This window comes from Dendrobates tinctorius, unplaced genomic scaffold, assembly GCF_039654945.1.
Source record: "Dendrobates tinctorius isolate UK_male_01 unplaced genomic scaffold, ASM3965494v1 ptg000160l, whole genome shotgun sequence".
Lineage (NCBI taxonomy): Eukaryota > Metazoa > Chordata > Amphibia > Anura > Dendrobatidae > Dendrobates > Dendrobates tinctorius.
The window spans coordinates 28816981-28836516 of NW_027361827.1; the positions used below are offsets into that span (position 1 = coordinate 28816981).

General features: G+C 43.2%; 2 protein-coding genes across 2 annotated transcripts; both read left to right on the forward strand.

Annotated features, from left to right (window-relative positions):
- The first annotated feature begins 2236 nt into the window (after nucleotides 1–2236).
- On the forward strand, nucleotides 2237–19519 carry EXOSC3 (exosome component 3). Its single transcript, XM_073549754.1, has 4 exons — nucleotides 2237–2579; nucleotides 3686–3835; nucleotides 15560–15711; nucleotides 19241–19519. The coding sequence occupies exons 1-4, from the start codon at nucleotides 2340–2342 to the stop codon at nucleotides 19443–19445; spliced, it is 747 nt and encodes a 248-aa protein (XP_073405855.1). The 5' UTR covers nucleotides 2237–2339; the 3' UTR covers nucleotides 19446–19519.
- LOC141052491 (uncharacterized) lies at nucleotides 5869–9359 on the forward strand. The gene is made up of 2 exons (XM_073549750.1): nucleotides 5869–7149; nucleotides 7365–9359. Exons 1-2 carry the CDS (start codon nucleotides 7092–7094, stop codon nucleotides 9002–9004), a joined length of 1698 nt encoding a protein of 565 aa, XP_073405851.1. The 5' UTR covers nucleotides 5869–7091; the 3' UTR covers nucleotides 9005–9359.
- Nucleotides 19520–19536: the final 17 nt, after the last annotated feature.

Sequence of the window (19536 nt, forward strand, 5' to 3'; positions counted from 1 at the left end):
CAGCACAAACATGTCTGTGCTCAGAATCAACCACAAATCTCTTAACAGTACAATGATCACGTTTAAGTTTTTGGGAAATATCTAATGTTTTCATCTCTTGACCAAGGCATTACACTATTTGATCCTTTCCAGCAGCAGAAAGATCCTTTTTATTTCCTAAATTCCTTGAAACCTGTGCCCTGCTTAATAATGTGGAACATCATTCTTAAGTAGTTTTCTTTTAATTGAGCTCACCTGGTAAACTAATTATCACAGGCATTTGAGATTGATTTCAGTGATCCAAAGAGCCCTGATACACAACACCATCTATGAGTTTATTTGAAAAACAAAAAATAACATCTTTATGACACTTAAATCCAATTTGCATAATAATTTGGAACACAGTGTAATATGCGCCGTAGTAGTAAGGCGCATGTCGTGTCCCTCCCTTTGACGTGGGCTCCGGCGCTAAGCTCACGTATTTCCCATTTTGAACAGCTGACCTGTGTCTCTAACAGCTGCGAGTGGAATCACGATCCACCCGCGGCTGTTAACTCGTGTTTACTGGAAGCGTGCCGGAAATGCCATCCATCGGTGACCCCTGTCATGTGATTGCGGGTCACCGATGGGTTGGCATGACAACCAGAGGTCTCCAACAGACCTCTATGTTTGTCATAGCTGGATTGCTATGAGCGCTCATAGCAAGTGAGCATTTCTGCTACACACAGGCGATCTGATCATCGCCTGCAAAAGTAAAAAAAAAAAAAATTATTAAAAAAATTAAAGTTCAAATCACCCCCTATTTTCCCCATTACAAATAAAATAAAAAAAAATCAGACATACACATATTTAGTATCGCCGCGTTCAGAATCACCTGATCTATGAAGCTACAGAAAGAAATAATCTGATCTGAAAACGGCGTAGCAATAAAAAGTCAAAATCCTAGAATTACTTTTTTGGTCGCCTCGACATTGTGTTAAAAAGTAATAACAGGTGATCAAAAGATCATATCTGCACCAAAATGGTATCATTAAAAACATCAACTCGGCAGGCAAAAAATAAGCCTCCACCCAACCCGAGATCACGAAAAATGGAGACGCTACTGGTCTCGGAAAATGGTGCAATTGTTTCTAACAAGCTTTGGATTTTTTTCCACCACATAAATAAAAAAGAACCTAGACATGTTTGGTGTCTATGAACTCATGATGACCTGGAGAATCATAATGGCAGGTCAGATTTAGCATTCAGTGAAGAAAGTAAAAAAGGCAAGCAAAAAGCAAGTGTGGGATTGCACTTTTTTGCAATTTCACCGCACTTGGAATTTTTTTCCCGTTTTCTAGTTCACGATATGGTAGAACCAATGGTGTCATTCAAAAGCACAAATTGTCCTGCAAAAAACAAGCCCTCACATGGCCATATGAAGAAAAAGGTCGCACTCGACAGGATGAAATATAGCTCCTTTATTGACACGTAGTTACATATCAGGTCAGAGTAGAGTGGCAAGAGTGTTCACAAGCTGACAACGGCCGTTTCGCGCTGTTCTAGCGCTTCCCGCGAAACGGCCGTTGTCAGCTTGTGAACACTCTTGCCACTCTACTCTGACCTGACATGTAACTACGTGTCAATAGAGGAGCTATATTTCATCCTGTCTAGTGCGACCTTTTTCTTCATATGGATTCAATTCTTTGATCACTGCGAGGTCAAGCACCCAGGAGCATTGGATGGCAGCTTGCTGCAAGACGCATACCATCAGCTGATATATGGTAATAGCGGTGCCGTCCGCAATTTCTATTTTCTTACTCACACGGCCATATTGACAGAAAAATAACAAATTTATGGCTCTGGGAAGAAGGGGAGCGAAAAACAAAAACGCAAAAATGAAAAAGGGCTCCGGCATGAATGGGTTAAAAATATAAAAATATATAAACGTTTACATCACCCCCCATTTGCCTCATTCAAAATAAAACAAAAAAGTTGCCCGAATATAAAAAAAATAGTCAGCTCTGTCAACGGCGTAATGAGAAAAAAATCAAAATGTCCGAATTACAGTTTTTTGTCGCCGCCAAATTTCAATGAAATGCAATAACGGGCGATCATATCTGCACCAAAACGGTGGGCTGGTCGCCGGTGCACGGCGTTTGATGTGGGACCCCCGTTTGTGCGCTGGTCATGTGACATCAGTGGAGCAAAGTCATTGACGTTGGTTGAGACCAACTTCAGCCCTGTCATGTGACCACTGCCTAGTGTACACATGTCACGTGAGCGTCCTAAGGCCGCCTCTCCTACACGTGACTGATCACGTGCTCGTGACATCATCAAAGGTCCTGTACGCACTGCGTCCTCCCTCGTAGGCCGGCAGCATGTCGGCTGTGCAGGACGCCGTGGATCAGGTGGTGTTACCGGGTGATGTGCTCCTTCTCCCGGTGCAGGCTGCAGACGCCCCTCTCTCCCTCTCAGATGCCGCCTCCGGTACTAAGCGCATGCGCGTGGTGTGTGGCCCGGGGCTGATGCGCCACGGAGAGGACCTGCAAGTGACCAAGTGTGGGCTCCTCCGCCACCGGGAGCCGGCAGTGTACTGGGTGGAGTCGCATCAGAAGAGGGTAATGTGTGGGATTCGGTTACTGCTCATAGGGCACAAAAGTCGCACAGCTGCCATTCGTGTAATGTCGCGTGGTCAGACCTTGCCGAGCAGTTAAGGGACAGTATAGGGGGATGGGCTCTTGACTAGTGGGGTCCCAACATAAGGTGCATGTCCCCCCGGAGGTCTATGTGAGGGCTCGTCCCCGCGTGGCTGCGCTGCCAGAAAGTCTTAAGGGGTTTTATTGGTTACATGTGTGAGGAAGTCCTGAGTCGCCATAGTGCTTATAGGGCAACACATCAGCATGATTGGCGGGGGTCCCGCGTGCGTGGGCGGCTCCGTGACGGGGGTCCCGCGTGCGTGAGCGGCTCCGTGACGGGGGGTCCCGCGTGCGTGAGCGGTTCCGTGACGGGGGTCCCGCGTGCGTGAGCGGCTCCGTGACGGGGGTCCCGCGTGCGTGGGCGGCTCCGTGACGGGGGTCCCGCGTGCGTGGGCGGCTCCGTGACGGGGGTCCCGCGTGCGTGGGCGGCTCCGTGACGGGGGTCCCGCGTGCGTGAGCCCAATGGTCATTTATTACTGAGAATAACGGTTCCATGCCCCTACGAGTATTGGGTTTACTACCCCCCCATTACTGAATTCAGGGGGTCGCTATGGTGCACAATGGCTTTGGGGTCCTGTCCCAAACAAAAGCCCCTTCTCCCTTGTTTCTTTGCAGCAGTTTCCGCTATGTGCGGAATATGTGAAGGGCTGGCTCATGTCTCTAAGCTATGCCAGCCTCCTTTGTTATGGCTGATTGCTAGACAGATAGGGGGTCTCTGACCATGATCCCCTTAGCCAACTCTTAACCTTTTAGGTGCCATACAATTTCACAGAGCCATTAGACATGTTTATTGTATGATGGGATTATTAGCCTACATGGCCGTGTGAGGCTCTTGTCCTCCCGCTGTATCCAAAGTGCAGGGACATATTGGATGGTGTATATACACACGTGTGTTCCATAGATCTGCGGATAGCACGAGGGAGCAGCTTCGGCGCGTCGTCCTAGTGACGGATGGGCGTCTCGGAGCCCCATCGGTGCCATGCCTGGTGTCTTTCCTCAGAATTGAGGGCGCTCTCTGTTTCTTACAGTATGTTCCAGTGAAAGGGGACCATGTTATTGGAATTGTCACCATGAAGTCTGGCGATATTTTCAGGCTGGATGTTGCCGGCAGTGATCAAGCTTCATTATCGTTTTTGGCATTTGAAGGTGCAACCAAAAAGAACAGACCGAATGTGAAGGTGAGAACGTGAAGAATGAATGTTAGGCCGGGGTCACACTAACCGACTCAAAATACGGTCAGTATTTTACATGCGCAATACGGATGAATGGCCCCTAAATAGTGATCCGTATGTCATCCGTAATCAAGGTGTGGTCGCGTATTTTGCGCACGTAAGCATCCGTATGTAATCCGTATGGTGATATTTTCTCGCAGGCTTGCAAAATGGACTTATAATGGAGCCCTATGACAGGTTTTATAACACAAATGAAAGAATAGATATAGACACATAGAATACATATATATACACACGTCATTGAGACACATATATATTTACAATTCATACGGTTCTTCATAGCAGAATAGCCGCTAATTCAATTGCCGGCTTTTGTCAAATCATTCCCCAACCCGACATGAAATGACACATGGTTTACATACAGTAAACCATTTCATTTCATGTTTTTTTTTGTATGTCTTTCATTAGTAATTAGATGAGGGTTGGTGTGTAAAATTTGGGAGGTGTAGGTGTTAATTTAAGGGGTTAATTCGTTGTAAAAATATGCGTGGGCTCCCACATTGACAAATTACTGCGGAAGCCCACACTTTTTTTTTTTTTTTTTACAACGAATTAACCCCTTAAATTAACACCTACACCTCCCAAATTTTACACATCAACCCTCATCTAATTACTAATGAAAGACATACGAAACATGAAATGAAATGGTTTACTGAATGTAAACCATGTGTCATTTCATGTCGGCTTGGGGAATGATTTGATAGAAGCCGGCAATTTAATTAGCGGCTATTCTGCTATGAAGAACTCTGTGAAATATAAATAAATATGTATGTGTGTGTATATATATATATATATATATATATATATATATATATATTGTGTATTCTATGTGTATATATCCTTTCGTTTCTTTATTAAAACTGTCAGTGTGATTTTATTTTTAGCGCACCCATAGACTTGCATTGGCGTACTACGGGCGTAGTACGCTGACAATCGTAGCATGCTGCGATTGGCACGGAGCGTAGAATACAGACGAGAAATATACGGCTGTTGGGAGCAAACCCATAGAGAATAATTTGTCTGTGTGTAATGCATGCTTTTAACGCCTCTCACTAGTCTGTATTCCTCAACAGTGTGAGCCCGGCCTTAGAATATAGTCTGCTCTTGGGCCCCCCCCCCATGGTGTCTCTACGTACATCCCTGACTGACGGGTCTCCATGGGTATATAGGATCGCTCACAGCTTTAACTAAACACTTCTCTAAGGCCGGGTTCAGACAGCCCACCATTGGTCCTTGTGGAAAATCAGCCATGTGCACTGGAGCTCTGGCTATTAAGGGTGTGTGTGCTGCGGTCTGTCTGAACAAGTCCTAAGTAGTGATCGGCGAACACCTATTGTTCAGGCACAGACACCCAACACGGACTTCACCAGGACGTCCATGTTACTGTTTGGGTTCTTCTGCCTGAGTATCGGCTGTTTGTCGCGCTGTCATGTGCATAGCAGCATGGCAAACACCGCTTCTGATTGGCGGGGAAATCATCTTTGGTTATCAAAAATACAGGGGTTACTACGTGTTTTTTTTAAGTATTTATTTACAGCGCAGGATGAATACTCCCATCCACCACTCCTGCTCTCACTGTTATTAGCAGCAGCAGTTGTCTCATCAGCCAACACCAGTGACCAGAGGTAAAGTTTATACCTCCGATCACAGCTGCGTGTTCATGCTATCTTTTGACAGCATGGGAACTGCGGTTCTCTGTCTGGCGGTAATAATTTTACCGTTGATCAGAAGCGATGTTTGCTGCGCTGTCGTGCACATGGTAGCGCATCAAACAGTGGATGTCCGGGGTCTGTGTTCAGGTCTGGGTACTGTTTCGATATCTGAATGCTAACTTTTTGTAACTGTTCAGCCAGACCCGAACATTCAGGTGTCTGCCCGTCTCTAGTCCTAAGAGTATGTTCACGCTTTTTTTTTTTTTTTTTTTTTTTTTTTTTGTTTAATTGGACTCTACGGGTCTAAAAATCCACACTTACAGACTGCCTCAGAAAACACACAATTTGTTGGCAGGCAGGGTGGATAAAAATCAATGTTTTTTTTTTTAAAAAAAAAATCGGATTTTTTTTATTTAAATCGGATTTTTTTGATTTAAATCGGATTTTTTTCAATAAACTGCTTTTTGAGGAAAATATTTTACCATCCAAAGGTTCTTCCATCATGAGATAAAGCTGAGTTGTTTAACTCAGTAGAATAAAGGCTGTATATGTGTAACATTCACAATGCCAAGCTCTTCCAGAGGTTTCTGTAGGATTAGTGGGCAGTTTCTCTCCTATATTATCACAGACGCTCGCTTTACTTACGCAGTTCTCAAAACTGAATTTGACTCCGCAGAGGTCCCAGCCTCTTCTTCACGGCAAAAATGTTACAACATAAACAGAGTTGAGAAAAAGACCTTAATCCTATTGTTCTACAAACCTATGAATACAGAATCAACCCCTTCAGTGCCAAGTCCAAGAAGTTAGACAATATGTTTCTGATTGTTTGGAGTGGAATAGATCTGCACAACACAAGAAGAATGTGAATCTAAAGGTACTGTCACACTTAGCGATGTACCAGCGATCCCGACCAGCGATATGACGCGGTCAGGATCGCTGGTGCATCGCTAAGTGGTCGCTAGTGAGCTGCCACACAGGCAGATCTCACCAGCGACATCGCTGGGGACGAGGATCGCTACTTACCTGTCACACCAGGCGATCCTGCGTCCTCCCGCCCGGCTCCATGCGTCGCTCGTCCTCACAGCAGGAAGCGCCGCAGGAAGCTGACGACTAGAAACAGTCCTGAACGTTCTCGCGCGATCAGCGATAACCAGCGGGGGAGCCGGTCGTAGGTAAGTATCACACACAGAGATATCGCTAGCAATATCGCTATAACGTCACTAGTTATAGCGATATTGCTAGCGATATCTTAGTGTGACATGCCCTTAAGTGTGAGGAGGAGGAAGGGCAAGCAGACAAGAAAATGAAAGTGAAACTTTGAGCACAATACTGCAGCATAGCCACAGACAGACAAGTCTGGATCTGTTTGTGTGTACGATCTGAGGTTTATTACATTCTTTCCTTATAATGGCAGCAGGCCGTAAAAGAGACCCAGTTTGGGAATATTTTAATGAAGCTCCTTCGCCTATCGGTAAGGCAGGCATGTGTGCAAAATGCAAACGATGCAACAAAGAGATGCAAGGGCCTGGTGGCGCGAATGAGGCAACATCATGAGAAGTGCGGTGATGAAGATGACCAAAGAAACTTCTGAACAGGCAGGATCTTCAGGTTGGTAAACATTTTTATTGAATCCTATTTCTAAAGACTGAACGGTCATGTGTGAGAAAAATTATATTTCTTATTATTACTGCATGTTACTGTCATTTGGTACAGTTATGAAGAAAAACAAATATTCCTTTTGGGGCAGGGGCAGTGATGTGTTGTGTACAATAAGCAGAAATTGTATAAACAATAAAATAACAGCATTGACTTTTTTTGTTTAGGGGAATTCATGGATTCTGGAAACTATCCACCTCCAAGATCACCATCATCCTGTTCTACAGTTTCAGAGTTATCCATCCAGGATAGTGCTTCATTAGCAGCAGCAGCAGCATCATCATCAGACACCCACAGCCACATATCACCATCACCCAAAAGGAAGAAAAAACCTTTACCTCCTGGAACCACCATAGATAGGTTTGTGATAAGAACTAGCAGATTAGAAAAAGAGTTGATTGATGAAAAAATTGCCCAGTTTATTTATGCAACGAACTCTTCTTTCCGTCTGACTGAGAACCCACATTTCATTAATATGGTTCAGTCACTGAGACCAGGATACAGTCCACCCAGCAGAGCTGATGTTGCAGGGAAACTGCTGGATCAAGTGTATGACAGAGAAATGGAGCAGTGTGCAACAGCTCTGGAGGGTAAAATTGTTAACCTAAGTATTGATGGGTGGAGTAATGTCCACAATGATCCTATTGTATGTGCTTGTATAACAACAGAAGAAGGTAAAGTCTTCCTTGCACAAACAACTGATACGTCAGGAAATGCACACACAGCAGAATACTTACAAGAAGTGGCAGTAAAAGCTATAACGACATGTGAACAAAAATTCAAATGTCTAGTATGCAGTTTGGTCACTGACAATGCTGCAAACGTATCCAAGATGAGAAGAGATTTAGAAGAGCAGGGAGGGAATACAAAGCTGCTAATAACATATGGTTGCAGTGCTCATTTGCTGCACCTCTTAGCCAAAGACTTAAGTGTTCCAGAAATAAAGGCTAATGTTGTTGAAATTGCTAAATACTTCCGTAATAATCATTTTGCTGCAGCAGCTCTGAAAAGGATGGGTGGAACCAAGCTAACGCTCCCACAAGATGTTAGATGGAACTCTATGGTGGACTGTTTTGAGCAGTATATCAAAAACTGGCCTATTCTGATGACACTTTGTGAAGAAAATCGAGATAAAATAGATGGCACTGTCATGGCCAAAATCCTCAACATTGGGCTTAAGAGAAATGTTGAACATATGCTGAGTTTCCTGAAACCCATCTCTCAAGCTTTAAACAAAATACAGAAAAATAGCTGTTTTATTGCGGATGTTGTTGAAATTTGGAAGGAACTGAGTGAACACTTAAAAACAGAACTACACATGGACAGAATTAAATTACAAGCAGTAAACAAACGAATTGGACAAGCACTGACTCCAGCTCATTTTTTGGCAAATATTGTCAATATCCAATATCAGGGTCAAAACCTAAGTGCTGAGGAAGAGGAGTTAGCTATGACATGGGTATCCAGCAATCATCCATCTTTAATGCCAACTATAATAAACTTCAGAGCTAAGGGGGAACCATTCAAGAAATATATGTTTGCTGAAGATATTTTAAGGAAGGTCACACCAGTAAACTGGTGGAAGTCACTTAAGCGCTTGGATTTAGAGACTGTTCAAGTAATGATTTCACTTTTAACAGCAGTAGCTTCTTCTGCAGGCGTTGAAAGAATATTCTCTTCCTTTGGACTCATTCATTCTAAATTGAGAAATCGGTTGGGACCCAATAAAGCAGGAAAGCTTGTTTTTCTTTTCCAGATTATGAATAGGAACAAAGAAGAAGATGATGATGAAGATGACGACAAGTGAGCTACAGAGGACAGCAGGGACAGTAGTATTTAAGTTTTTCATGTGTCGGCTGGGCTGACAGTCTAAGTTTCTTAAAATATATATATATATTTTGTTTAGCCAAATTAGTTAACAAACATGGATGTTTGTTTAAGCAAATAACTTATGCTGTAATGTTGTTATTGTTTCAGTTGAATAAATCTATTTAAATTGTTATTAAGGTCAGGATTATTTTTCTCCTTCCTAAGCACAACAGAACAGTGGTGTCCAAATATGAATGATTAACCCATTAAACTGGGGAGAAAAAAGTAATATAAAAAGTGATTCTAAAAATCTTCATCTACTTGCATGTTAAAGTAGCAAGAACTAGTTTAGGTAGAAACTTTGATTTAAATCACTGATTTAAATCAAGCCTTACTGACTAGTGATTTAAATCGTGATTTAAATCGTGATTTAAATCGTGATTTAAATCAGTTAGATTTAAATCAAATCCACCCTGTTGGCAGGATTTTTCTTTTGTTGTTAAATATGCAAGGAGGTGTAAGGCTATGTGCCCACGTTGCGTGTTAAAATGCACACCAAAAACCGGACTCCTTCCCAGAAATCGCGTGTTTTTTTCCGCGCGATTTCCCTGCGATTTCCCCGCGATTTTCGTGTGCGATATTCAAGCACTTTCCAAGCGATCTGGAGCATCGCTTGGAAAGTGATTGACAGGTTGGTCACACTCGTCAAACATAGTGTTTGGCAAGTGTGACCAGCTTTTTATTATTGAGGCCGCCTATGCGGCATCAATAGTAAAAGAAAGAATGTTAAAATGCTAAAAAAAAATCGGTGTATATTTACCTTCCGGCGTCCCGCGCTGCATTCCCGGGCCACAGCGTTCCCAGTAATGCCTTGTGAGACCTGTGATGACGTAGCTATAGCGATCTCGCGAGACCATGTCATCAGTGGACCGTGTCGCAAGGCATTACTGGGAACACTTTTTTATTTTTTATTCTTTTTTTTACAGGGGTATGGTACCCAGGGCCTGGAGGACAGTCTCCTCTCCTCCACACCGTGGGTACCAACCGCACATGAGACGCTTAACTTCGTGCATGGTGGGCATAGCCACATACGGGAAGTAAGCGATTCTCATGCATTCCTATGGGTGCGGAATCGCGGCAATTCTTTGCGATTCCGCACAAAAGAATGAGCATGCTGCGATTTTTTTCCGCGATGCGATTCCGCCGCGGAAAAAAGCGCATCATTAGCACAGCATGGGGGGCTTTCTGTGCACGATTTTTAAACGTTTTCGCGCCGAAAATCGCGGCAAAAACGCTTAAAAATCGCTATGTGGGCACACAGCCTAATACTTTTAGCATGTTTCTGTTGAGAGAAAAAAAATGCATTAAAGGGAATCTGTCACCCTTTGTTCGAATATGAGCTGCTGGCACCGCCATCAGGGGCTTATCTACAGCAAAAGTTCACATACCCCATTTCTTAATACCGTGTATTGCCCCCACTAACATCAATGACAGCTTGAAGTCTTTTGTGGTAGTTGTGAATGAAGTTTTTTATTTTCTCAGATGGTAAAGCTGCCCCCTCTTGGCAAAAAGGTCTCCAGTTCCTGTAAATTTCTAGGCTGTCTAGCATGAACTGCGTGCTTGAGATCTCCCCAGTGTGGTTCAATGATATTGAGGTCAAGAGACTGAGATGACCACTCCAGAACCTTCACTTTGTTCTGTAGCCAATGACAGGTCGACTTGGCCTTTTGTTTTGGATCGTTGTCATGTTGGAACGTCCAAGTACATCCCATGTGCAGCTTCCGGGCTGATGATTGCAAATTTGCATCCAGTATTTGCTGAATACGATAACGTGCTGCATTCATCTTTCCTTCAGCTTTGACCAAGTTTCCTGTGCCTTTGCACACACATCCCCAAAACATCAGCGAAGCACCTTCATGCTTTTCAGTAGGATTGGGGTTCCTTTCATCATAGACCTTGTCGACCTCTCTCCAAATGTAATGTTTATGGTTGTGGCCAAAAAGTTTACTTTTGGTCTCACTCCAAATGACCTTGTTCCAGAAGCTTTGGGGCTTGTCTCTGTGCTGTTTTGTGTATTGTAGGCGAGATGCTTTGTGGCATTTGCTCAGTAATGGCAACTCGACCATGCAGCCCATTTTACTTCAAGTGCCTCCTTATTGTGCATCTTGAAAAAAACACACCACTAGTTTTTAGAGTGTCCAGTATTTCAGCTGATGTTATTTGTGGGTTTTTCTTTGCATCCTGAACAATTTTCCAGAAGTTGTGGATACAATTTTTGTTGGGCTACCTGACCGTGGTTTTGTTTTTACAGAGCCCCTGATTTTCCATTTGTTTATCACAGTTTGAATGCAGCGTCCTGGCATTATCAGTTCCTTGGCTATCTTCTTGTATCCCTTTCCTGTTTTATACAGTTGAACTACCTTTTCCTGTAGATATGTTGACAATTCTTTTGCTTTCTCCATGACTCACAATCCAGAAATGTCAGTGGCTGGATGAAAGATGCATGAGTCTGTCTGGATCCCAGAAACTCACTCAGCTTTTATGCGCGCACACACTCTGATTACAAGCACACAGGTCACAGGTGAGGATGTTACATTTAGTAGCCATTCAAACCCACTTGTGTCAACCTCTGTGCATGTTATCATGCCAAAATCACCAGGGTATGTAAACTTTTGATCAGGGTCATTTGGATGTTTTGGATTGTCATTATGAAAGAGAAAACACAGTAGTTTGACAATAAATGGCTTCACTCAACAACTAACCATGAGTGGAGAAAAAGGTTTGGTGTCATTCATATTCTCTGAAAAAGGCCAAGAAAGCAAAAATTCTGCTGGGGCATGTACGTTGTTTAACCCCTTTCTGACATCAGACGTACTATCCCGTCCATGGGACCCTATGCCCATGGACGGGATAGTACGTCTACCGCGTTCAGCGGCGCCCACGTGGTGAGCGCCGCTGATCGCGGCCGGGTGTCAGCTGATTATCACAGCTGACACCCGGCACAATGTGTCAGGGGCGGTCACGGACCGTCCCGACACGTTAACCCCTTGCACACCGCGATCAAACACGATCGCAGTGTACCGGGGGTTAAAGGGAAGCATCGGCAGGGAGGGGGCTCCCTCCGTGCTTCCCTGAGCCCCCCACGGCAGCGCAATGTGCAGCGCTGCTGCGGGGGGCTCCTTTCCTGCAGGCCCCTGAATCCAAGATGGCGACAGGGGCCTTCGGGGGCCTGCAGGAAGCTGGCTTCCTCAGTGCCTGCAAAGCGCAGGCAAGAGGAAGTCTTCAATGCCTGTGACAGATTGCTGATCTGTCACAGTGATCTGTGATGTGACAGATCAGCGATCTGTCACAGGACAGTGATGTCCCACCTGGGACTATTTAATAAAGTTAAAAAAAAATAAAAAAAAGTGTTAAAATAATTTAAAAAAAAAAAAATCGCCAAATAAATTAGAAAAAAAAAAAAATATTCCCCCAAATAAATCCATTTTTTGGAAATAAAAAAAAAAACAATAAAAGTACACATATTAGGTATCGCCGCGTCCGTAACGACCCGCCCTATAAAACTGTCCCATTAGTAAACCCCTTTAGTGAACCCCTTAAAAAATAAAAATAAAAAACGAAGCAAAAAATAATGATTTATTATCATACCGCCAAACAAAAAGTGTAATAACGCGCGATCAAAAAGACGCATATAAATATCCATGGTACCGCTGAAAACGTCATCTTGTCCCGCAAAAAACGAGCCACCATACAGCATCATCAGTGAAAAAATAAAGTTATAGCTTGCAGAATAAAGCGATGCAAAAATAATTATTTTTTATATAAAATAGTTTTCATTGCATAAAACCGACAAAACATAAAAAAACGACCTAAATGAGGTATCGCTGTAACCGTACTGACCCGAAGAATAAAACTGCTTTATCAATTTTACCGCACGCGGAACGGTGTAAACGCACTCCCCCAAAAGAAATTAATGAAACGCTGGTTTTTGTTCATTCTGCGTCCCAAAAATCGGAATAAAAAATGTCACGTGCCCGAAAATGGTACCAATAAAAACATCAACTCATCCCGCAAAAAATAAGACCTCACATGACTCGGTGGGTCAAAATACAGAAAAATTATAGCTCTCAATATGTGGTGATGCAAAAACTATTTTTACAATAAAAAGCGTCTTTTAGCGTGTGACAGCTGCCAAACATAAAAACCGCCATAAATAGTAAATCAAACCTCCCGTTATCACCCCCTTAGTTAGGGAAAAATAATAAAATAAAAAAAAATGTATTTATTTCCATTTTTCCATTAGGGTTAGGGCTGAGATTAGGGTTAGGGGTGTGTTGGGGTTCGGGTTGGAGTTAGAATTGGGGGTTTCCACTGTTTGGGCACATCAGGGGCTCTCTAAATGCAACATTGCGTCTGATCTCAATTCCAGCCAATTCTGAGTTGAAAAAGTCAAATGGTGCTCCTTCCCTTCCAAGCTTTGCCATGCACCCAAACAGTGTTTTACCCCCACATGTAGGGTATCAGCCTACTCAGGACAAATTGCAAAACAATTTTTGGGGTCCAATTTCTCCTGTTGCCCTTAGGAAAATAAAAAATTGGGGGCAAAAATATCATTTTTGTGGAAAAAAAATGATTTTTTTATTTTCACATTCGAGCGTTATAAACTTCTGTGAAGCACTTGGGGGTTCAAAGTGCTCACCACACATCTAGATAAGTTCCGTGGGGGGTCTCGTTTCCAAAATGGGGTCATTTGTGGGGGTTTCCACTGTTTAGGTACATTAGGGGCTCTCCAAAGGCAACATGACACCCGCAGAACATTCCCTCAAAGTCTGCATTCCAAAACGTCACTGCTTCCCTTCCGAGCCCCGACGTGTGTCCATACAGTAGTTTTCTCCCACATGTGGGGCGTCAGCGTACTCAGGACAAATTGGACAACAACCTTTGGGGTCCAATTTCTCCTGTTACCCTTGGGAAAATGGTGACTAAAAGATCATGTTTGTGGAAAAAATACGAATTTTTTATTTTCACGCCCGGGCGTTATAAACTTCTGTGAAGCACTGGGGGGTTCAAAGTGCTCACCACACATCTAGATAAGTTCCTTGGGGGGTCTAGTTTACACAATGGTGTCATTTGTGGGGGGTTTCCACTGTTTAGGTACATCAGGGGTTTTCCAGTCGCGACATGGTGTCCGATCTCAATTCCAGCCAAAAATGTCAAATGGCGCCGCTTCCCTTCCGAGCTCTGCCATGCGCCCAAATAGTGGTTTACCCCCACATGTGGGGTATCAGCGTACTCAGGACAAATTGCACAATAACTTTTAGGGTGCTGTTACCCTTGGAAAAATAAGAATTGAGGGTGAAAAGATCATTTTTGTGGAAAAAATATGATTTTTTAATTGTACCGCTGTACGTTATAAACTTCTGTAAAGCCCTTGTGGGTTCAAAGTTCTCACCACATATCTAGATAAGTTCCTTGGGGGGTCTAGTTTCCAAAATGGGGTCACTTGTGGGGGGTTTCCACTGTTTAGGTACATCAGGAGCTCTCCAAACGTGACATGGCGTCTGATCTGAATTCCAGCCAATTTTGCATTGAAAAAGTCAATCGGCGCTCCTTCCCTTCTGAGCTCTGCCATGCGCCGAAACAGTCGTCCCCCCCCCCCCCCCCCCCCCCACAAATCAGGTATCCGCGTACTCAGGACAAATTGCACAATAACTTTTGCAGTCCAATTTCTCCTGTTACCCTTGGTAAAATAAAAAAATTGAACCTGAAGTATTTTTTTTGTGAAAAAAAGTTAGATGTTCATTTTTTTTTTTTAAATATTCAAAAAAATTCCTGTGACACACCTAAAGGGTTAATAAACTTCTTGAATGTGGCTTTGAGCACCTTAAGGGGTGCAGTTTTTAGAATGGTGTCACTTTTGGGTATTTTCTATCATATAGACACCTCAAAGTGGCTTCAAATGTGATGTGGTCCTAAAACTAAAATGGTGCTGTAAAATTGAGAAATCGCTGGTCAACTTTTAACCCTTAACTTCCTAACAAAAAAAAATTTTGGTTCCAAAATTGTGCTGATGTAAAGTAAACATGTGGGAAATGTTAGTTATCAAGTGTTTTGTGTGCCGTATCTCTGATTTAAGGGCATAAAAATTCAAAGTTGGAAAATTGCGAAATTTTCAAAATTTTTGCCAAATTTCCGTTTTTTTTCACAAATAAACGCAAGTTATTTGAATGAAATTTTACCACTAACATGAAGTACAATATGTCACGAGAAAACAATGTCAGAATCACCGGGATCCATGGAAGCGTTCCAGAGTTATGACCTCAGTGGTCAGAATTGTAAAAATTGGTCCGGTCATGAACGTGCAAACCACCCTTGGGGTGAAGGGGTTAAATTTCAAGTGCAACTGATATTTTGTACGTGTCTTTCCTCTTTTTTTGGATATGTTTCAGAAGCTTGTCACAGGCAGCTTATTTTGGTGTGAAATTCATTCCAAAAACTGTTTTAAATCCTAATGAATATGAATAATTCTGTACTGCTTATTCTCTTAATGCAGGTTGGAGATCTCGTCTATGGCCAGTTCATTGTTGCCAATAAAGACATGGAGCCGGAGTTGGCATGTATTGATGGTTCTGGTAAAGCAAACGGGATGGGAGTCATTGGATTGGATGGCCTCATGTTTAAAGTTTCCTTGGGACTTGTGAGAAAGTAAGAGAATCCACAATTTTATAACAAGGCTTTACAACATCAACATTAATCTAGCGGCAGCTGATGGGGCGTCTTCACTTAAAACTGGTTCCTTTATTTTCACAGCAGGAATAGTATTGCATTTGGTGCTTTTCTTGGCACCAAATGGGATAGAAACTTCCATGGAATGTCTCACAAGTAGTATTGAGCGATACTATCCGATACTGAGAAATATCGGATCGGATTGGATCGGCCCGATACCCAAAAAGTATCGGGTATCGCCGATTCCGATACCGGAAGTCCCATGCAAGTCTATGGGACAGAAATATCGGAATTAAAAAAAAAAAAAAAAACCCTTTCTTTCCTTGTACATCCATTTCGGGAGGGGGGGGAAGGAGTGTGGGCGGACACTGTGCGTGTCTGTACGGGCCTGCCGGGGGCCTGTACGGGCCTGCCGGGGGCCTGTACGGGCCTCCCGGGGGCCTGTGCCGGCTGTCGGGGGTCTGTACGGGCCTGCCGGGGATCTGTGCAGGCCTGCTGGGGGTCTTGCGTGTGTGCAGGCATCGTCCGATGGGACTACAAGTCCCATCGGGCTATGCCTGCTACAATGACAGTGATTGACACATTAGCCAATGATGGGACAGTAGTCGTCCCATCATCCGGCTAATGTGTTGAATGTAAAAAAAAAACAAAAAAACACATACTACATACATACTTCATATATATACTACATTCATACTTACTACATACATACTACATACATACTACATACATACTTCATATATACTACATTCATACAACATACATACATACTACATACAACATACATACTACAACATGCTACAGACATACAACATACATACAACATGCATGCTAGACATTCATCATGCATGCCACAACATGCTACAGACATACAACATGCATGCCACAACATGCTACAGACATACAACATGCATGCTACAACATGCTACAGACATACAACATGCATGCTACAACATGCTACAGACATACAACATGCATGCTACAACATGCTACAGACATACAACATGCATGCTACAACATGCTACAGACATACAACATGCATGCTACAACATGCTACAGACATACAACATGCATGCTACAGACATACAACATGCATACATACATACATACTATATATACTACATTCATACTACATACATACATGCATACTACATACTACATTCATACAACATACATACATAGTACATACTACATACATACGACATGCTACAGACATGCATACTTCATATATACTACATTCATACAACATACATACTACATACAATACATTCATACAATACATACATATAGACATACAGTACATATAACATAGAGTACATACTCACCATCACTTGTCACTTTGTTCCCCGAAGCCAATGTCATCTGTGGAAAAATACGAAAAAAACAAACAAGCAATATACTCCCTGATCCGCAGAAATCCACAGTGTCCCACGACGATCTCCCGTAGAGAACGGCATCATCAGCTGATGCGACCGCTCTCTAGGGGGCTCCTCCACTACTGTAAAAAAATAGTCCCTAGTCTCACTTTATGGCAAACAAATAGTCCCTAGTCTCACTTTTGGCATTGCTGTGTGAGAAACACAGCACAGACCGCGCATCATGATGACATCATTTCAGCAGCCAATCACAGCCACAACAGTGGCTCATTGCATTATGGGGACTTCCGATTCTGGTATCCGATATTGAAAAAATATCGGTACCCGGTATCAGAATTCCGATACAGCGAATATCGGCCGATACCCGATATTTGCAGTATCTGAATGCTCAACACTACTCACAAGTAGAGATGGGCGGACTCCTGGATGCTTGGGTGCATCGGATTTGGCAGAAGTTACAAGAAGTTTGGCTACCAGAACAGTACTTGGACCCGAACCTGGACCCCATTCACTTGAATGGGGGACCTGAACAGTCAGTGTTTGCTGCGTTGTAATGTGCATGACAGCGCGGCAAACAACGCTCGGTGGTGAAATCATCCCTGCCGGTCCAAGAGACACAGTTGCCACGCTGTCAAAAGATAGCAGGAGAGCTCAGCTGTGATCAGAGGTATAAAGTTTACCTCCAGTCACTGGTGTCAGCTGATGGGACTACTGATCCCATCATCAGACACCTGCAGCCGCTAATAACAGTGAGATTTAAAAAAAAAAAAAAAAACCAAATTGTGGGTCCCCCTGTATTTTTGTTAACCAGCCAGACAAAACTCACAGCTGGGGGCTGCAACCCTCAGCTGTCAGCTTCAACAAGGCTGGTTATCAAGTATAGAGGGATCCCCACACTTTTTTTTTTTTTTTTTTTTTTAAATCTTTTAAATCTAAATATATAATAAAACAGCATGGGGGTCCCCCCCCCCCATTTTTGACAACCAGCCTTGCCAAAGCAGACAGCTGGGGGCTAGTATTTCAGGCTGGTAAGGGGCCATGGATATTGCCCCCCTCCAGCCTAAAAATAGCAGCCCGCAGCTGCCCAGAAAAGGCACATCTATTAGATGCACCAATTGTGGCGCTTTGCCCGGCTCTTTCTACTTGCCTTGTAGCGGTGGCAACTGGGGTTCATATTTGTGGGGTTGATGGCACCTATTGTCATGTGACATCAAGCCCACGGATTAGTAATGGACAAGTATCTAGAAGACACCTATCCATTAGTAGTAGGGTGCTAATGCCAGCGTGTATTGACTCCAAGTCTTGTCTACAAATTGTGGGGTACTGACAAGTTGCCATGGTAGCGAACGTCCTATTGAAGACCCCTGCTGCTGGGCTTCATAAGAGATTGCCATACTAGAGTATCAGTAATATGGGACCAGTTTCAAGTCCCCTACTAAAGGGACTAATGAGAGGATATAAAAATGTATATATTGCCTCCTCCCAAAAATGTAATAAATAAGGGAAGAAAATCTTGTATAGATCCTGAAATGATGATCAACATGAAGTCTCCAGCTAGTACCACAAAAATTAAGTTCTCATACATAGAGGAAAAAAAAGTTATGACTGTCACAGTATGGTGACAGGCAGTCTTTAAAACTATGTAAATTTGGCAATGCTATAACTGCACTAATCTGATGATGGCACCAGCCCTAAATGCCCATGCAGTCATTGATTGGTTGAGCTGGCGATGGTGTGAAAAAGCAGTCGTCAGCAGGGACCAAGTGAGCACAGATCTAGGAAGAGAAGCAGCATTTCCATAAAAATGGTCTGGGGCATTTGCAAAACATTTTGTTGAATGCATCATTAGGGCTCATACTCACATGTGAGAAACTCGGAGGAGTCTCGCACGTCAATACCGGCACTCGGATTGGAGCGTTCAGCAGCATGTATTTCTATGCAGCTGAGCGCTCCGGTCCCGAGTGCCAGCGGCTGTGCCGGTATTGACGTGCGAGATTCATCCGAGTTTCTCGCATGCGAGTATGAGCCCTTAGGGGAATGATGTTCTATGGAGGAATGATCATGTCTTGTGAATCTGACTTTACTATTGCCATTTAATGGGGATGACTAATTGCATGTCTTCTTCTATTTAGGCTTCTTACCCCACAGAATGACATTATTCAGGAACTAATGAATGTTTTCCCAATGGAGTTGGTCATTGGCATGAATGGAAGAATATGGATTAAGGCCAAAACCATCCAACAGACTTTAATTGTAGCTAATATACTGGAGGCTTGTGAATATTTAACTGCTGCACAGAGGAAACAGGTCTTTGCCAAGTTCTCCGATAATGTATAACTCCATATAAATGCAGAGTTTCAACTAGGTTTTTTTTTTGTTTTTTTTTTAATAAAGTAATATTTTTGTTACTAGTATTGTGTACAGTTCC

What these genes read in the sequence shown, in the direction of transcription:
- EXOSC3 (XM_073549754.1), top strand. Translation starts at nt 2,340, where the DNA reads ATGTCGGCTGTGCAGGACGCCGTGGATCAGGTGGTGTTACCGGGTGAT. An exon ending in AGAACAGACCGAATGTGAAG is followed by an intron (nt 3,836 to 15,559) that starts GTGAGAACGTGA and finishes CTCTTAATGCAG; the next exon opens with GTTGGAGATCTCGTCTATGG. An exon ending in TCCTTGGGACTTGTGAGAAA is followed by an intron (nt 15,712 to 19,240) that starts GTAAGAGAATCC and finishes TCTTCTATTTAG; the next exon opens with GCTTCTTACCCCACAGAATG.
- LOC141052491 (XM_073549750.1), top strand. Translation starts at nt 7,092, where the DNA reads ATGAGAAGTGCGGTGATGAAGATGACCAAAGAAACTTCTGAACAGGCA. An exon ending in TGAACAGGCAGGATCTTCAG is followed by an intron (nt 7,150 to 7,364) that starts GTTGGTAAACAT and finishes TTTTTTGTTTAG; the next exon opens with GGGAATTCATGGATTCTGGA.